The 16,005-nt window shown below is 40.8% G+C and overlaps 1 protein-coding gene across 1 annotated transcript in view; it reads left to right on the top strand.

The window, feature by feature from the left end:
• LOC311247027 (protein unc-13 homolog C-like) overlaps positions 1 to 16,005 on the top strand; it is a gene marked incomplete at both ends in the record, with an annotated part of 325,735 nt that overhangs the window by 29,220 nt on the left and 280,510 nt on the right. The window contains 3 exon segments of the mRNA XM_084337310.1: positions 6,378 to 6,400; positions 7,276 to 7,322; positions 9,794 to 9,872. Coding sequence (XP_084193436.1) covers positions 6,378 to 6,400; positions 7,276 to 7,322; positions 9,794 to 9,872 — 149 coding nt within the window.

The raw sequence follows: 16,005 nt of genomic DNA, 5'->3' as shown, positions 1-16,005 counted from the left end.
GTGAAAAGATGCGAACTGAACTTCAATTCTCATATTAACAAAGTGACAAAAACATCGTTCTTCCATCTCAGAAATATAGCAAAAGTACAACCATTTATTAAGCAAAACGATGCTGAGAAGAGAAGCTAATTCATGCATTCATATCTAGCCGGTTAGACTACTGTAATGCACTTTTCACAGGTCTCCCTAAGAAAACCACAGTGAGGCTTCAGCTAATCCAAAACTCTGCAGCCCGACTGCTAACGAGAACCAAAAGGAGAGAGCACATTAGTCCAGTCTTAGCTGCTTTACACTGGCTCCCTGTAACATTTAGAATTTACTTTAAGGTCCTTCTCCTTACATACAAAGCTCTAAATCAGGGGTGGCCAACCCGTGGCTCGCGAGCCGCATGTGGCTCTTTGCCGTCAATGTGTGGCTCTTCCATCCATAAAACAAATGTATTATAATATTTTTTTTTAATATGTCACTCATTACATAAGGACGTAGAATAAACATTTACAGATTTTTTTTAAATGGTCCATTTGCATGTTCTTGGTATCTGAATCTAGGCACATCTATGGATCTCAGGGAATGTATTCCCAGTGTCAGAAATATTGTGTCTGTTACTAGGCTTGAGTAAATTGTAATGAACCAAAGGAGAATATCAATTATATTTACTGTGAATAACACCATGCTAAAATTGACCAGACCTGAAAAATCTAAGCAAATGAATAAAGGGAAGATGATTAAACAGAAGGTTTTGTAGATACAGTACTGAATTCTGCCATATTTTTTATAATGTACATTTCTCCACCATTTTTCATCATATTGCAACACAGTTTTTTGCTAGATGTTCACAGAAAGGTAGATAAACGAACTGCGTTCTGATTTCTGGCAATAATGTTCAGGTTTGTGGGAGATAATCCCAAAAAATAAGAGAAATAAAAAAGTAAATCCAGAAGTCAGATGATTGATGGGCTGGCGTGAGCTGGGTAGGGTACACTCACTTTTGGCTGCTCCACTTCCTCCTGTCAATATGCGCCGGTTTCCGACTCAATTCCCTGAGATTTCTATAATCTTATATTTCACTAATAACAGTTAAAATCATTGGTAAACAAACGTAATGCTGAAAATATACACTTTTACTGTATATCTCAGGCTTAAGAGGTTAACCCTGTGAGGCCCAAATTAAAAAGACATTAGCAACTTCAGAGGCCAGAGCGTGGGACATATAAACACATTTACTATCCAATAGCATCGTAAGGCTGAACAACAGGACCAATTGACTATACATGTGCTTAACATTTTTTAAATAAACATTTACAGATTTATTTTTTAAATGGCTAAAAGTGATTTTGTAATTTTGCAACCGTGGGTCTCACAGGGTACTTTTAACCCTGTGAGGCCCAAATAAAAAAGACATTAGCAACTTCAGAGGCCAGAGGGTGAGACCTATAAACACAGGAAGGGTGCCATGACTGAAAAAAAAGGTTGAGAAACGCTGGTATTTGGTGTGGCTCTTTGTGGCAGTAATTTTTGTGGCTCAGCCTCTTAGTCTCTGACTGGTTGGCCACCCCTGCTCTAAATGGACAGGGACCTAGCTACACGCCAACAAATTACAGGCCAGCAAGAACACTGCGATCATCAGCTGCTGGACTACTAGAGGCTACCAGAAACAGTCAAAAGAGGATCGGTAATTCAGCCTTTATCAACTATGCCCCAAAACTATGGAACAAACTACCCCAAAATATCAGGGAAGCCAACTCGCTAGACATCTTCAAAATACAGCTTAAAACTCTCTTTGCTCAGGCATTTCAATGAAATCAGGGATATCCTGACACAAATTGTACTTTACCTGCACTATTCTTACCCTACCTACTTTTATACACTTCCTATCAAATTCATGTGTCGGTTCTATGCTAATTTGATCTCACTACCTCCTATGCACTGTAATTTTAAGAGCACTGCTCTGTTGTAATTCAAAACTGAACTTTGTAAAGAAACTCAAAGTTAAGAGCGATGCACTGCTCTATTGTTAAGTTGTGAGCGACACACTGCTCTGTTAAATTATAAGGTAATTTAGAACTGTACCTTGTAAAGAAACTCAGTGTTAAGAGCGATGCACTGCTCTGTTGTATGTTAGAGCGATGCTCTGTTGTATGTTAGAACTTTGTAAAGAAACTCAAAATATTAAGAGCGATACACTGCTCTGTTGTTATATATTTTTTATTGAACAATTTTATCACACTTTTTACAGTCCGTTCTATTTTATTATTTTTAGCCTATTTTGAACTGAATCAAACCGCAATGTTTTACTCTATCTAATCTATTCTATTTTATTATCTGTATTACTGAAAAACTGTGATTTACCTTACCTTGCTACCTCTATCTTTTTGTATTAATTTTTTTATGCTCGCTTATGCCTGCATTTTTTACTGTTGTGAAGCACTTTGAACTGCAATTTCTGTATGAGAAGTGCTTATACAGGTCTAAGTTATTATTATTATTATTATTATTATTATTATTATTATTATTATTATTATTATTATTATTATTATTATTATTATTATTATTATTATTATTATTATTATTATTATTATTATTATTATTATTATTATTATTATTATTATTATTATATATACTATATGTGAATTTTTCTGTTGTGTTTATTTTTTGTAGGATAATATCAGCTACAGTGCATCAATCAATAATCCTAGCTGCATCTGTACAATTGAAATAGCACTAACAAGGTCATGTCAAATAAGATACATTTTTTTATTAGATTGCTCCACATAATCACAGTGTAATCACAGTTGTTTTTAATAAGAGCTGTGCTTCAGTGTGATGTTATAGCTATTCCTGGTTCAATCCTGCAGGGCTGTATCTTAAGGTTTGACGTATAAACTAAATAAACCATGTGACATCAGCCTGTCACAGCCGTCATTTAGTCATGGTTGACAACACAGCAATCGTGGGAGAACAGAGAGGTGCTAATGTCGTTAGTGCACTGTAGGTGGAAGGTGCTATATATGTGCATGAATCTCTGCTGTGGTAATTGATGGTGGTAAGGTGGTGGCAACAAAAAGCAGCCCGGGAATTTGCGGTCAAGTGGCCCCCATTTGTCCGAAATAACATATCAAGCTAATCAATCAATCAATCAATCAATCAATCAACCAATCAATCAATCAATCAATCATCAATCAATCAATCAATCAACAAATCATCAAATAACAAAACACAATCTGCTAATTTACCTTTGTGTCAAGTTAATATGCAAAACATAGGTCTCATTTTCAAATGTTTTTCTTTCATATATTTGTGCGTACAGAACATATCTACCGTATACTGCAATTACTTTTAAACTGTTGTGCAGTGGCACTGACTGGTTGGTCGTCACACACACCGGTTTCCATATTAGTCCCTGCAAAGGCTTCTCCCTCATCGAACCTTTCCCTGTCTTTCTCTGCCTCTGGTTCACCTGTTTGTTTAAATGGCATACATTTTTTATTTTTTTATAATGCGTTATTAGATCTACAACCTGTTGCAATATGGGACTGTTATGCTATAAGGCCGATTGCGGCATTGTTTCACTAACAGAGCTCAAAGAAAGTGTTACAAAAGAAAGTGTTACAGAAGAAAGTGTTACAGAAGAAAGTGTTACAAAGTGACGGAATAAATTCAACCACATCGTCTATGTTTGGATCCATTAAACTGGAGTCCACATATCATATTGCATGTAAAAACAAACGTTATATGACAGTCACAGTATAACTCCACTCGGTTCGACAAATAATGCAGACGTTCAGGTTGAGCTCAAGTGCATTTACTGGGCAACAACCTCTTCAAATCACAGAACAGACTGCCTTACAAAATGCTTATTGTTACCAAAAAGCATTACAGTAACAGCGTTGTGATCGTATAGTATGCATTCGTTCCCATTACGGTTCCACCCATGCAATGCAATGATAACTCTTCACACAAAAACACAGAATATATTTCAAATCAGTTACAACAGCACAATTAAAGACAAGGTAACAGTTTTGGATAAAATGTAACCTTTATTTACCCAGGCAAGCAAGTAAGAACAAATTCTGATTTTATTTATTGTCAAAAGTATGCATAATGTTGTGTTAATTCCACGACAAGAGATATGTAATGTTAATTACTTGAAATTATTCCGTTTTTTGGGGGGGGGAAACCCTGCATATATCGGTATCGGTTGATATCGGTATCGGAAATTAAGAGTGGGACAATATCGGTATATCGGTATCTGTAAAAAAGCCAATATCGAACATCCCTAGTTGTCACTGTGTGTTGTTGTGGTGGTGTTGTCACTGTGTTGTGGTGGTGGTGTTGTCACTGTATTGTGTTGTGGTGGTGTTGTCACTGTTGTGTTGTCACTGTGTTGTGTTGTCACTGTGTGTTGTTGTGGTGGTGTTGTCACTGTGTGTTGTTGTGGTGGTGTTGTCACTGTGTTGTGGTGGTGTTGTCACTGTATTGTGTTGTGGTGGTGTTGTCACTGTTGTGTTGTCACTGTGTTGTGTTGTCACTGTGTGTTGTTGTGGTGGTGTTGTCACTGTGTGTTGTTGTGGTGGTGTTATCACTGTGTTGTGTTGTCACTGTGTTGTGTTGTCACTGTGTGTTGTTGTGGTGGTGTTGTCACTGTGTGTTGTTGTGGTGGTGTTATCACTGTGTTGTGTTGTCACTGTGTTGTGTTGTCACTGTGTGTTGTTGTGGTGGTGTTGTCACTGTGTGTTGTTGTGGTGGTGTTATCACTGTGTTGTGTTGTCACTGTGTTGTGTTGTCACTGTGTGTTGTTGTGGTGGTGTTGTCACTGGGTTGTGTTTTCACTGTGTGTTGTTGTGGTGGTGTTGTCACTGTGTTGTGTTTTCACTGTGTGTTGTTGTGGTGGTGTTGTCACTGTGTTGTGATATTGTCTGACTCAGCTGACCCCTACGTTCCTGCCACCCACTCTTTAGCGCCACTCTTCCCTCGTCTTGCAAGACAATCTTCAGTGATTTCCTGCTGTCTTAATATTGCAGCGATTCTGTGATACTGATCTTACCTGCTACCTGCTTACCTCAGGGTCTTTACCTGTTTGTGTGCGTGCGTGTGTGTGTGTGTGTGTGTGTGTGTGTACCTGAACGTGTATGTCAAGGCTATATACTATCAGGCAGGTGCAGGCGTTGTTGCTCCAGTGAGCTGTTGTGGATGTGCTGTGTGTCCATGCGTGTCACCACTGAACCTGCAGAATTTACCGCCCCTGCCACTCTCTCAACACACTGCTCATGATACAAGCACAATTCCTCTACCCATCGATTACATTTCTATTCCACAGATTTAGGATGCACTCTGCAAATAACGTAAAATCAGCACCTAAGGCTATCTCCTGATTGGCTTCGCCTAGGGTCGCTGCCTGCAGGCTAGCTGCTTGTTGAGAAGACTCTATCTTGCTCTGCTGTGCTGTGCTGTAAGTGACTTATGAGTGCGCCGTACATGATATGTGATTCTGCTGGCTGTGTGTGTGTGTGTGTGTGTGTGTGTGTGTGTGTGTGTGTGTGTGTGTGTGTGTGTGTGTGTGTGTGTGTGTGTGTGCGTGCGTGCGTGCGTGCGTGCGTGCGTGCGTGCGTGCGTGCGTGCGTCTGGGGTTACCTCTATACTGCAGCGAGTTTGTATCTCCAAAAGGTCCACTTTCAACAAACTGTACAGCATGTATTTTTGACATATGACCTTGCATTACCACACGGTTACTTGCATGGTCATTAAACAGTATCTATGTGAAGGAGATGTTCGCTGTAAAACACACACACACACAAAAGAAAACAGGAGACAGGATATTTCTGCAGGGCGCTGATGTAATGGCTGTGTAGTGCTTGTGTTACAATGACCTGTGAACGACAAAGAGTCAGAGTGGCCATTTGATCTATCCCTGGTGAACAGCTGTCTTCTCTCTGTAGCATATCTGATCCTGATCATGCCGCCATTCATCAGCCACAGATCAATAGCAGCATAATTACACCTGTGTAATCTTGCTTATGTAAAAGCCCCACCATGGCACAGTTTGTCTCCAGAATGGAGATATAATGTCTGCGTTTATGTCTCACCTAATGCCCCATGCCTCTTATTGTGTAGAGTCATGGTATTGACCAGAGACGGTTAAGATTCAATATTGATTTCAAATGATTAATCTATGTGGGAAGGAAACTCCTCTGTTTGACAATGATTTCACTGAACTACAGGGGGGGGGGGGGTGCCTTGTCTCAATTTCTGTGTAGCCTACATTTGTTTGGAGAAGCAGAAATGTGTCGTCATAATGTTTGCGCCGGGTGACGTACTTTTGTCTCCATTCTTCTTTTATAACTCTGTCCTCCTCTTCTCCCCTTCTCTTGTCTTTTCAGACAGCAGTGCGTTGGATACCCAGGTTTAAAAATCAATATCAATGTTTAACATACTTCACCCAGACCCATGCAGCTTCCCTGTTCCCATCTGAGTGTGCATGTGTGTATGTATGTATGTATGTGTGTGTGTGTGTGTGTGTGTGTGTGTGTGTGTGTGGGTGTGCATGCATGTATATGCATATATGTGTGTGTGTTTGTAGAGATGTTTGCGCCTGTGAGTGTATGTGTGTGTGTGTGTGTGTGTGTGTGTGTGTGTGTGTGTGTGTGTGTGTGTGTGTGTGTGTGTGTGTGTGTGTGTGTGTGTGTGTGTGCGCGTGCGTGCGTGCGTGCGTGCGTGCGTGTATGTATGTGTTTGTATGACCATGCCGGTACCAGTCAATCATGTGAGAGTGTTAGCATGTGCTTGGTGGCCATCTCTGCATCACTATGTACAAACACTTGGTACAGTGAGGAGGGAGCAGCATTGTAAAACAGGCAAATCTGGCCCAAAGCGCCACAAATGACAATAATATTATTATTTGAGCCCCTGCTTGGCAAATCACTTTGACGTGGAGTCATTTGGTCTTGCCTGTGGTGCTCTCTTCTCCTCTCCCTGTGCTGCACTCATCCCCCTCTCCTCCCATCATAATCTCATCCCTCGCTTGTGTCCCAAGCTCACCCCCTGATTTACTGTACCTCACCAAATTAGTACCCCCTCCCCAATCTCTCCTCCGTTGTGTGTGCTGCCTGTGTGTGTGGCACTGTGAGTGGTTGTGTGCCAATGCTAGTGCTTGGCTTCCACTGACACTGACTGTGTGTCTCTCTCTCTCTTTCTCTCTCTCTCTCTCTCTCTCTCTCTCTCTCTCTCTCTCTCTCTCTCTCTCTCTCTCTCTCTCTCTCTCTCTCTCTCTCTCTGCAGACTCGCAATGTTCTGGATCCCAAAGTGCTTGGCCTGCAGCCAGGAGGGTGAGTGGTGCCTGGCTCCTCTCGTCTGATTGGCTCACACACACTCACACAATGTGCAGCCATACTGTTTTTTTGTCACCATGTTGAGACATGTGAAGCAGAAATAAACACGGGCAAGCTGGCTTTCTGTTGCACTCTGTGTCAGTCAAAATATCAGCCGCTCGCCCCTCCGTTCAGCACAATATTGTGGCCGTGCCAGAGAACATCGCTTACAAAGAAGTGTCATGGTGTTTCCATAAAAGTGTCATAGTATGCTCATAATGTTTTGGTCACTACAATGATGGTAGTGTAGGTAGTACCATGATATTACCATCAGTATCATGGTTTAAATACCATGATATTACCATCAGTATCATGGTTTAAATACTATGATATTACCATCAGGATCATGGTTTAAATACTATGATATTACCATCGGGATCATGGTTTAAATACTATGATATTACCATCAGGATCATGGTTTAAATACTATGATATTACCATCAGTATCATGGTTTAAATACTCTGATATTACCATCAGGATCATGGTTTAAATACTATGATATTACCATCAGTATCATGGTTTAAATACTCTGATATTACCATCAGTATCATGGTTTAAATACTCTGATATTACCATCAGGATCATGGTTTAAATACCATGATATTACTAGGGATAGGCAAAACTCACAAACTTGCTATTTGATTGTCGCTGGGAACTATTCCAGTGATTTAAATTAGATTATACCATGGTATTGTTTAAATCCGAAAATGTTACCGTGGTGATACATGACTTTTTCCATGGCAGTACCATGATACATGAGTTACACAATGGCCGGTACCATATTTCTACCATAGTAATTACAGTATGTATGATGAATAGAGTCAACTGTTTGTGGCTTAATGTCACATGCAGTTATTCTGTCCTCAGAGCCACCTGTAGCCTGCTGTCTTCATGAGAGGCAGGTCCCTGGGGTAAAGCCAGGCCTCACACCGCTTACCACACATCAGAAGCTTCTAGATTCTTACCTCCAGGGTCACACTAGTGATGTCACACGGGTGGAGTGAGGATGGGGGGGGGGGGGGGGGGGGGGGGCTGACAGGAGAAGGGGCTGTGTCTGTGGAGGAGGTGATGTCATTTTCGAGGTCATTAGAGTGCTATGAGTGACAGTTGAGGTGATGTCTCCGGAAGTCTCGCGGGGAAGGAGCCTGGGCGGTGGAAGGGGCCACGGCATGTGTGCCGTACCCTAGGCAGGCTCTGGATAGAGAGACTGAGGGGGAATGGAGCCCACGCATCAGGCCTAGTAGGCAGGTACACTGACCGTGAGTGAGCGAGAGTGACAGAGAGAGAGAGACAGAGAGAAGGTAGAGAGAATCTCCATTAACCGTCAAAGGCTGGCAGGCGTTTAGGTGGCAATTTATTTCCCCTCGCTGTGATGGCCCACCACTGCCAAATTAATATATGATACATAGTGGAGCAGTATAGTGTGATACAGACAGGGATAATGTATGGAGACACAGTGAGGGAGACAGGTAGAGTTACTGTACAGACAGGGACAATGTATGGAGACACAGTGAGGGAGACAGGTAGAGTTACAGACAGGGATAATGTATGGAGACACAGTGAGGGAGACAGGTAGAGTTACTGTACAGACAGGGACAATGTATGAAGACACAGTGAGGGAGACAGGTAGAGTTACAGACAGGGATAATGTATGGAGACACAGTGAGGGAGACAGGTAGAGTTACTGTACAGACAGGGACAATGTATGGAGACACAGTGAGGGAGACAGGTAGAGTTACAGACAGGGATAATGTATGAATACACAGTGAGGGAGACAGGTAGAGTTACAGACAGGGATAATGTATGGAGACACGGTGAGGGAGACAGGTAGAGTTACAGACAAGGACAATGTATGGAGACACAGTGAGGGAGACAGGTAGAGTTACTGTACAGACAGGGATAATGTATGGAGACACAGTGAGGGAGACAGGTAGAGTTACAGACAGGGATAATGTATGAATACACAGTGAGGGAGACAGGTAGAGTTACTGTACAGACAGGGATAATGTATGGAGACACAGTGAGGGAGACAGGTAGAGTTACAGACAGGGATAATGTATGGAGGCAAAGTGAGGGAGACAGGTAGAGTTACAGACAGGGATAATGTATGGAGACACAGTGAGGGAGACAGGTAGAGTTACAGACAGGGATAATGTATGAATACACAGTGAGAGAGACAGGTATAGTTACAGACAGGGATAATGTATGGAGGCAAAGTGAGGGAGACAGATTACAGGGAGCCTCAGCGTGGGTCATCAGGGCTGGAGGGATGCGTGGAGGAGAGGGTGAGACAGGGTAAGGTATAGGAGATATGATCCATGGTATTTACTGGCAGTGTAAATCATGGCCCCCACTCGCCGTGGTAATGTTTCCCCCACCACAGTATTATTATGATATTAATACACTCTAAATCTGTCTGTTTGCCCAGGCTTGGCAGCATTCTTTATGGTATTGACAGCATGCCAGATTTACGCCGCAAGAGGACACTGCCTATTGTCCGAGACCTGGTGAGTTATCTGCCTCAGCAAGGTTATGTGTGATTTATGTGGAATCTAGCAGGGCAACCCAACACTACGCTACACCAGTGGACCACGGCCCACCACACAGCTGTTTGTGAGTACGTCGAAAGTAGCCAGATTCCCGGCGGTGACAGTAATTACTTTATTTGTAAAGCATTTTTAGGAAGAAATTCACAAAGTGCTTCATGGCCAAAAAGCACAAAACTACGGAATATTGTTTACTAAATCAATGATAAAGTAATTCCCTCAACCAATATTCAAATACATACATTCAAATTAATTATCCAAAAGCACAAATGGATGACTGCAAGCTCAGCTGTAATATAAAAAAGAATAACACTCATTATGGTGATATCAATATAAACCAGCACTGCGCTGCTGAGTGGAAATGGTCAATCCTTAAGCTTAGTCATTACTCTCCTTTTAATTCATTAGTCCAGAGAGGATATGAAGGCCCTGCGTCATGGTGATGCTCTCCAGCTTGTTGTCGTATCATATCCCACAGAGAGGCTTGCTCTACTGCAGCCTGCTGTAGCATTGTGCCAGATCATCTCAGTAGCAGTAGATGCCATTATTATTATTATTATTATTATTATTATTATTATTATTATTATTATTATTATTATTATTATTATTATTATTATTATTATTATTATTATTATTATTATTATTATTATTATTATTATTATTATTATTATTATTATTATTATTATTATTATTATTATCATTATTATTACTAAGGGGTGTAACAACCTCAATACCAAGTAAAATATTGTTTTGTACAGTATATGGAAATGTAAAGTGTATCGATGAGTCTCCTTCTCTCGTTCTCTTTTTTGTTATCTGGTGGTATGGTGTATGGCTACTTAACACATTGAGTGCCAGCGCTATTTATCGCTTGAATGCCAGCCTTTTGGGACTGATTTTCCGATATTTCATTATTTTCGCGGAGCTATTTCTATATTCTATATTATGGCTATGTGTCTAATACGCCCGTCGCTTATCAATGACTTGCTTGCAGTCAACATGTAGGAAACGGGTTGTTTTTTCATCTGTACATTTCCGTTTTATACCGTTTTGAGAAACAAAAGTTTTTGAAAATTTCAACAACAAAAAAAAGATCGCCCTGACACGTTGTCATTTTCCGGCTGATTTATGAATCGTTTTCAAATAAACGCTAGATTATCGATAGTATATGTGTACTTATACATGCTAGAGAAGCGGGCTGAAAAATCGATTTTCTATGACCTGGTCAGCGCTAACGTCATATACACACATATGGGACACGTTGTGAAATATGTGAAAAAAACATCTGATTACCCCAAGACTGGTAAAATAGATTCCTTACCTCAGATCAGATGTTCTGCAAAAAGATTATTCCAATTCCTGATCGCCATTCCAAATATCGATCGCGTTTATTGATCCAAAGTTATGTACTCGAAACACATATTCCACGCTGCTCTGAGCGTCCCCAATGAATGCAGTAGTCTCGGGTTACATGCCTGAGAAGTAAAATGTGGAATCCGGAGTTTTCTTTTCACATGCATTTTCATTGAGTCCATTCCAATGGGTGCAATACCATCCGGTAGATGATCGGGGGCGGTATTTGCCCTTTTCAAACTCATAGATAGTCCCAATGATAACGTGAGGCTGGATTGATGAAAAATGAATGGATATCGCTAATAAAAGCAATACCGATTAAATAACGAGATTTCTCGTCATTGGCACTCAACGCATGGCGGCCAACAACGAGATATCTCGTCGTTGGCACTCAATGTGTTAATGTTCAAGGCCCATTTTCATTGTTTACAACCTTGAAATAAAATGAGTTAAACCAAACTCTCTCTCTCTATATATATATATATATCAAAGCTCTGTAGTATGAATACATTTTAACGCATACATAATTGTGACAATGTCTGTATCGTAAAAATAATATTTTTTTTTAAGTGAAGTGAGTAGTCTACTCATATATTTAGAAAGAATAGGAGAACAAGTGCAGGCATGCAGCAGAGATAAACCTGCACAGTACTTTTCAAAGTAACACAGAGGTCTTAGCCACTAAAATCAACTGTTTTTAATGTCTGTTTGTGATTGTCTAATATTTCAGTGTCTGTCTGTCTCATGTCTTATGTATGTTTCTCATCATCATGTACAGGATTTTAAACCATTAGACTTAAAGATCAGCCTGTAGTGACAGGTCTGTTAGCTAAGTCTCTTCACGATAAGCACACTGATGGTAAACTCTCTCAGTAAACACTTAAGATTAAGAGTTTTCATTGATTGATAACATCTATTCCATAGACAGTATATCTCTTGTCAAGTAATGCCAGAGAAAAAAAGGGTATATATATGATAATGTCACTTGATGTCATACATATGCGGATGCTGATGAATGTTTATATCACAGTGAACAACATGAGTTGATGCTGTATTTGTCCATATCTCTCATGAAATTTATAACCAACAATGTCTTGGTAAGTATGGGTTGTCGTTTTTGGTTTTCTTATTTTGGATTTTGCGTCTGGATCTGCCATTCCTACATAGACCCATAACAGCTTATTATGGGTGATATTTTTCAGTGAGTTGTCAGATTTCAGCCTCGCCGACGCGTCACCATTATTTCTTTTATGTTTTTTTTACCTCGCTCGGCAGGTGCTTAACGTGGACATTCGACCGAACATGAAATGCTGACAACTCAGCCCAAAAATATATCTGAGGACTTCATTGACTTCTGATTTAACTGTGTGAGGCTTTTAAATCATGTAAAAGTGTGACACTGAGGGAAAGCCTTTTACACTTGAGATGAAGTCAGTAGTAGTCAGCAGCAATCTAATTGGTCTCCCTCTCTCATGCCTCTCCTTTGTCAATGTCCCCCATTGGCTGTGTGATTGCTTCAGGGCAGCAACAGCGTTTCCGATTGGTCGGGACGGTAGGGATCCGCCCACTTTGCGGCGGGGCACCAAAAACCTTTTTTTTTTCCCTTTTTTTTTTTTACAACATTACAGTCCTGTACCTCAACCACAATCATCTGGACACATAGTCTTCAACTGTAATGCCTGCAGCAACCTCAGCAGTTCAGTGCATGTTAAAGAAACTTACATCAACACTCTCAGTTCATGTAGAGGTTACATCCGTCCTACATTCTTCTCCATGGCTTCCATGGATCTTTACCATAGCTGGGCTGCACAGATAGGGTAAAGACGTGTTCAATATTGTCAGCTGTCCATGTCTGCATTCCTTATGTTATGTAAACCTCCTCTAATAACGGGACGAGTGTCTATCTATCTATTCTCCTCCATTTATCTATTTCTGATCACCCGGGCCCAATGGAGATAAACATAATAATCAGTGTGTGTGTGTGTGTGTGTGTGTGTGTATGTTGTGTGTGTGTGTATGTGTGTGCACTGTACTGTACTGTACTGTAATGTACGTGTGTGGGTGTGTAGTTTTTGTGTGTGCGTGTGAGTCAGTGTTGTACAGTACAGCTGGCTTCACCCATATGAGTGTGCGTCTTGTGTTTATCTGTTTATATGTCCAACTAACGTGCAGAAACAGACAGCAGAAAATATTACTAAATGCATCAGCTGACAGAGAAACCACATATAAATGCCAAGCATGACTGCAATAGAGTAACTTGTAATGCATGAACACAGATAACTAATTATTTAAGTGCCATAATATGTCTCTATAGAGGAAGCCTAGTGCAGCAGTCCTGCATGGCCGTAAAAGACACACCTTATGCACTCAGTACTGAAATGCTGTAATTCTACTGTTTGCTCTTCCATCCTCCCACTCTAATGCATTCTCTCTTTTTTTTCATCCTCTTTTCACGGCTCGCTGAAACTCACAGGCCTTGGTAAGTTCTCTCTCTCTCTCTCTCTCTCTCTCTCTCTCTCTCTCTCTCTCTCTCTCTCTCTCTCTCTCTCTCTCTCTCTCTCTCTCTCTCTCTCTCTCTCTCTCTCTCTCTATTCCTTTTTTCTCCCTCTCCTCTCCTCTCTCTCTTCATTCACTTCCTATATGTCTCTGCCCCCGGTGAGCAACGTCAGATCTAACATAGATGAATGCCTTATCTCCGCAGTCTCCCTCGATAGAAAGCCCAAAGGGGGCGAGTGCTCGGTAAACAGGATGATTAGACAAATGAAGCAACTAGAAAAGTGTGCCCAGTAGAGCGCACATCTCCACCAGGCGGTACGCCGAAATTCTGAAAAAGGGCTGTCGCAGAATGTTCAGAATGCCCATTTGTGTTGGAAGAAACGGTTACTATCTGCAAAACAACGTAGTCATCATCTAGTCTCTCTCTCTCTCTCTCTCTCTCTCTCTCTCTCTCTCTCTCTCTCTCTCTCTCTCTCTCTCTCTCTCTCTCTCTCTCTCTCTCTCTCTCTCTCTCTCTCTCTCACACACACACACAGAGCAAACAGACACACCTACAACATTTAACAAAATGCAGAGACCATCTATTACCATTCATTATAATTACCAGTATCCAAACACACTTGCACAACATACACAGGGATCATCCACTGTCTGCCCAACCATGCTAACAAGTCACTAGCCTACCAAGGACAGCCGACATGACAGTAGCCAACACGTTAGATATGGCCTACCATTTGTTGGTACCATTTGTGACAATGACATGGCTAAGTAGCTGTATGAACACATTCACCATTTGTAGGCAACACTCACAACCCATATAGTAAATGTATTTTGACAATGAAAAGCGGGTGCTAAGCCAGACATTCTAATAGCACTAAAATGTCATATAGCCCTTAGCCAAAAAACAGTAAGTTAGCCTTATTGTCATGTATTATTGTCATCTGAGCCACCACAAAATGCACCCGAAAGGAGCCTATAGCCTATAAATAATAATAATAACTTTATTTGTATAGCACTTTTCATACAGAGGTTGAAGTTCAAAGTGCTTCACAACAGTAAAAAATACAGGCATAAGCAGGCATAAAAAGATAGACAGGTAGCAAGGTATGGCAAATCACAGTGTTTCATATTAGGATCTAGCATCCCAATAGGCTCTCCGCTTACAGTTTTCAGTAACACAAATAATAAAAATAGTTTAAAATGATTCAGTTTAAAAATAGTCTAAAAATTATAAAATAGAACGGACATAAAAAATACAGGCATGAGCGAGCATAAATCACATTAGGATCTAGTATCCTAATAGGCTCTCTATTCAGTAATACAATTAATCACAATGTTTCACATTTGGATCTAGCAGTTTAAAAATAGTCATCAGTAAGAAGTAAAAAGTGCAATAACCGACACATGAATTTGATAGGCAGTGTATAAGAGTAGGCAGGGTAAGAATAGTGCAGGTAAATACAAGTTGTGTCAGGATATCCCTGATGTTTCCTCAGATATCTATCAGTGAAATGCCTGAGCAAAGAGATAGGTTTTAAGCTGTCTTTTAAAGATGTCTAGCGAGTTGGCTTCCCTGATGTTTTGGGGTAGTTTGTTCCATAGTTTTGAGGCATAGTTGATAAAGGCTGCATTACCGATCCTCTTTTGACTGCATAGGCATAATCCACGGACACAACTGTAGGGCAAGTTGGATGGATGAAAGAGGATGCAAAATTGCAAATGCCCTTGCTGCATTACATGCCTTTTATAATGTAAGGGACAACACATACGATGGTAGCTAAATGCCCCTAGAAGCATAACCAGTGAGATATGGCTCACCATAATGTAAAAGACATTAGTCGCTAACATTATTGTGAAAGAGAGAGAGATCCGGCTGTACATGACAACCATACCTGGTGACATTAACAATAGCTAGCTTGCCACTTATGTTTGACAGACTCCAGAAGTTGTTCTGGGGCAAAAACAACATCATTTACGGAGATATGTCAACCATATAGCAACCATTTTAATGTCCACTTCAAGGAATTCCCCTCTTGTGTCTAATAACTACACACCACTGCAATTGATTGTGCTGTTCACTCAATCACTTGTATTGTGCTGCTACCTGGTGGAGATAAAAAATAAAGTTATCCCAAACGGGCGCACTTCCATAACTCCCCAGTTATGCTGGTCACGCCGGGCGGAGTTAGGACTCGTGGCTACAGGACAAGTACTGAAAAGGTCTTGCATCACCAAAACCACAAGA

Source organism: Notolepis coatsorum (genome assembly GCF_963971535.1).
Source record: "Notolepis coatsorum genome assembly, chromosome: 20".
NCBI lineage: Eukaryota > Metazoa > Chordata > Actinopteri > Aulopiformes > Paralepididae > Notolepis > Notolepis coatsorum.
The sequence above is the reverse complement of the archived record's forward strand: the minus strand, read 5'-3'. Positions and strand labels throughout refer to the sequence as shown.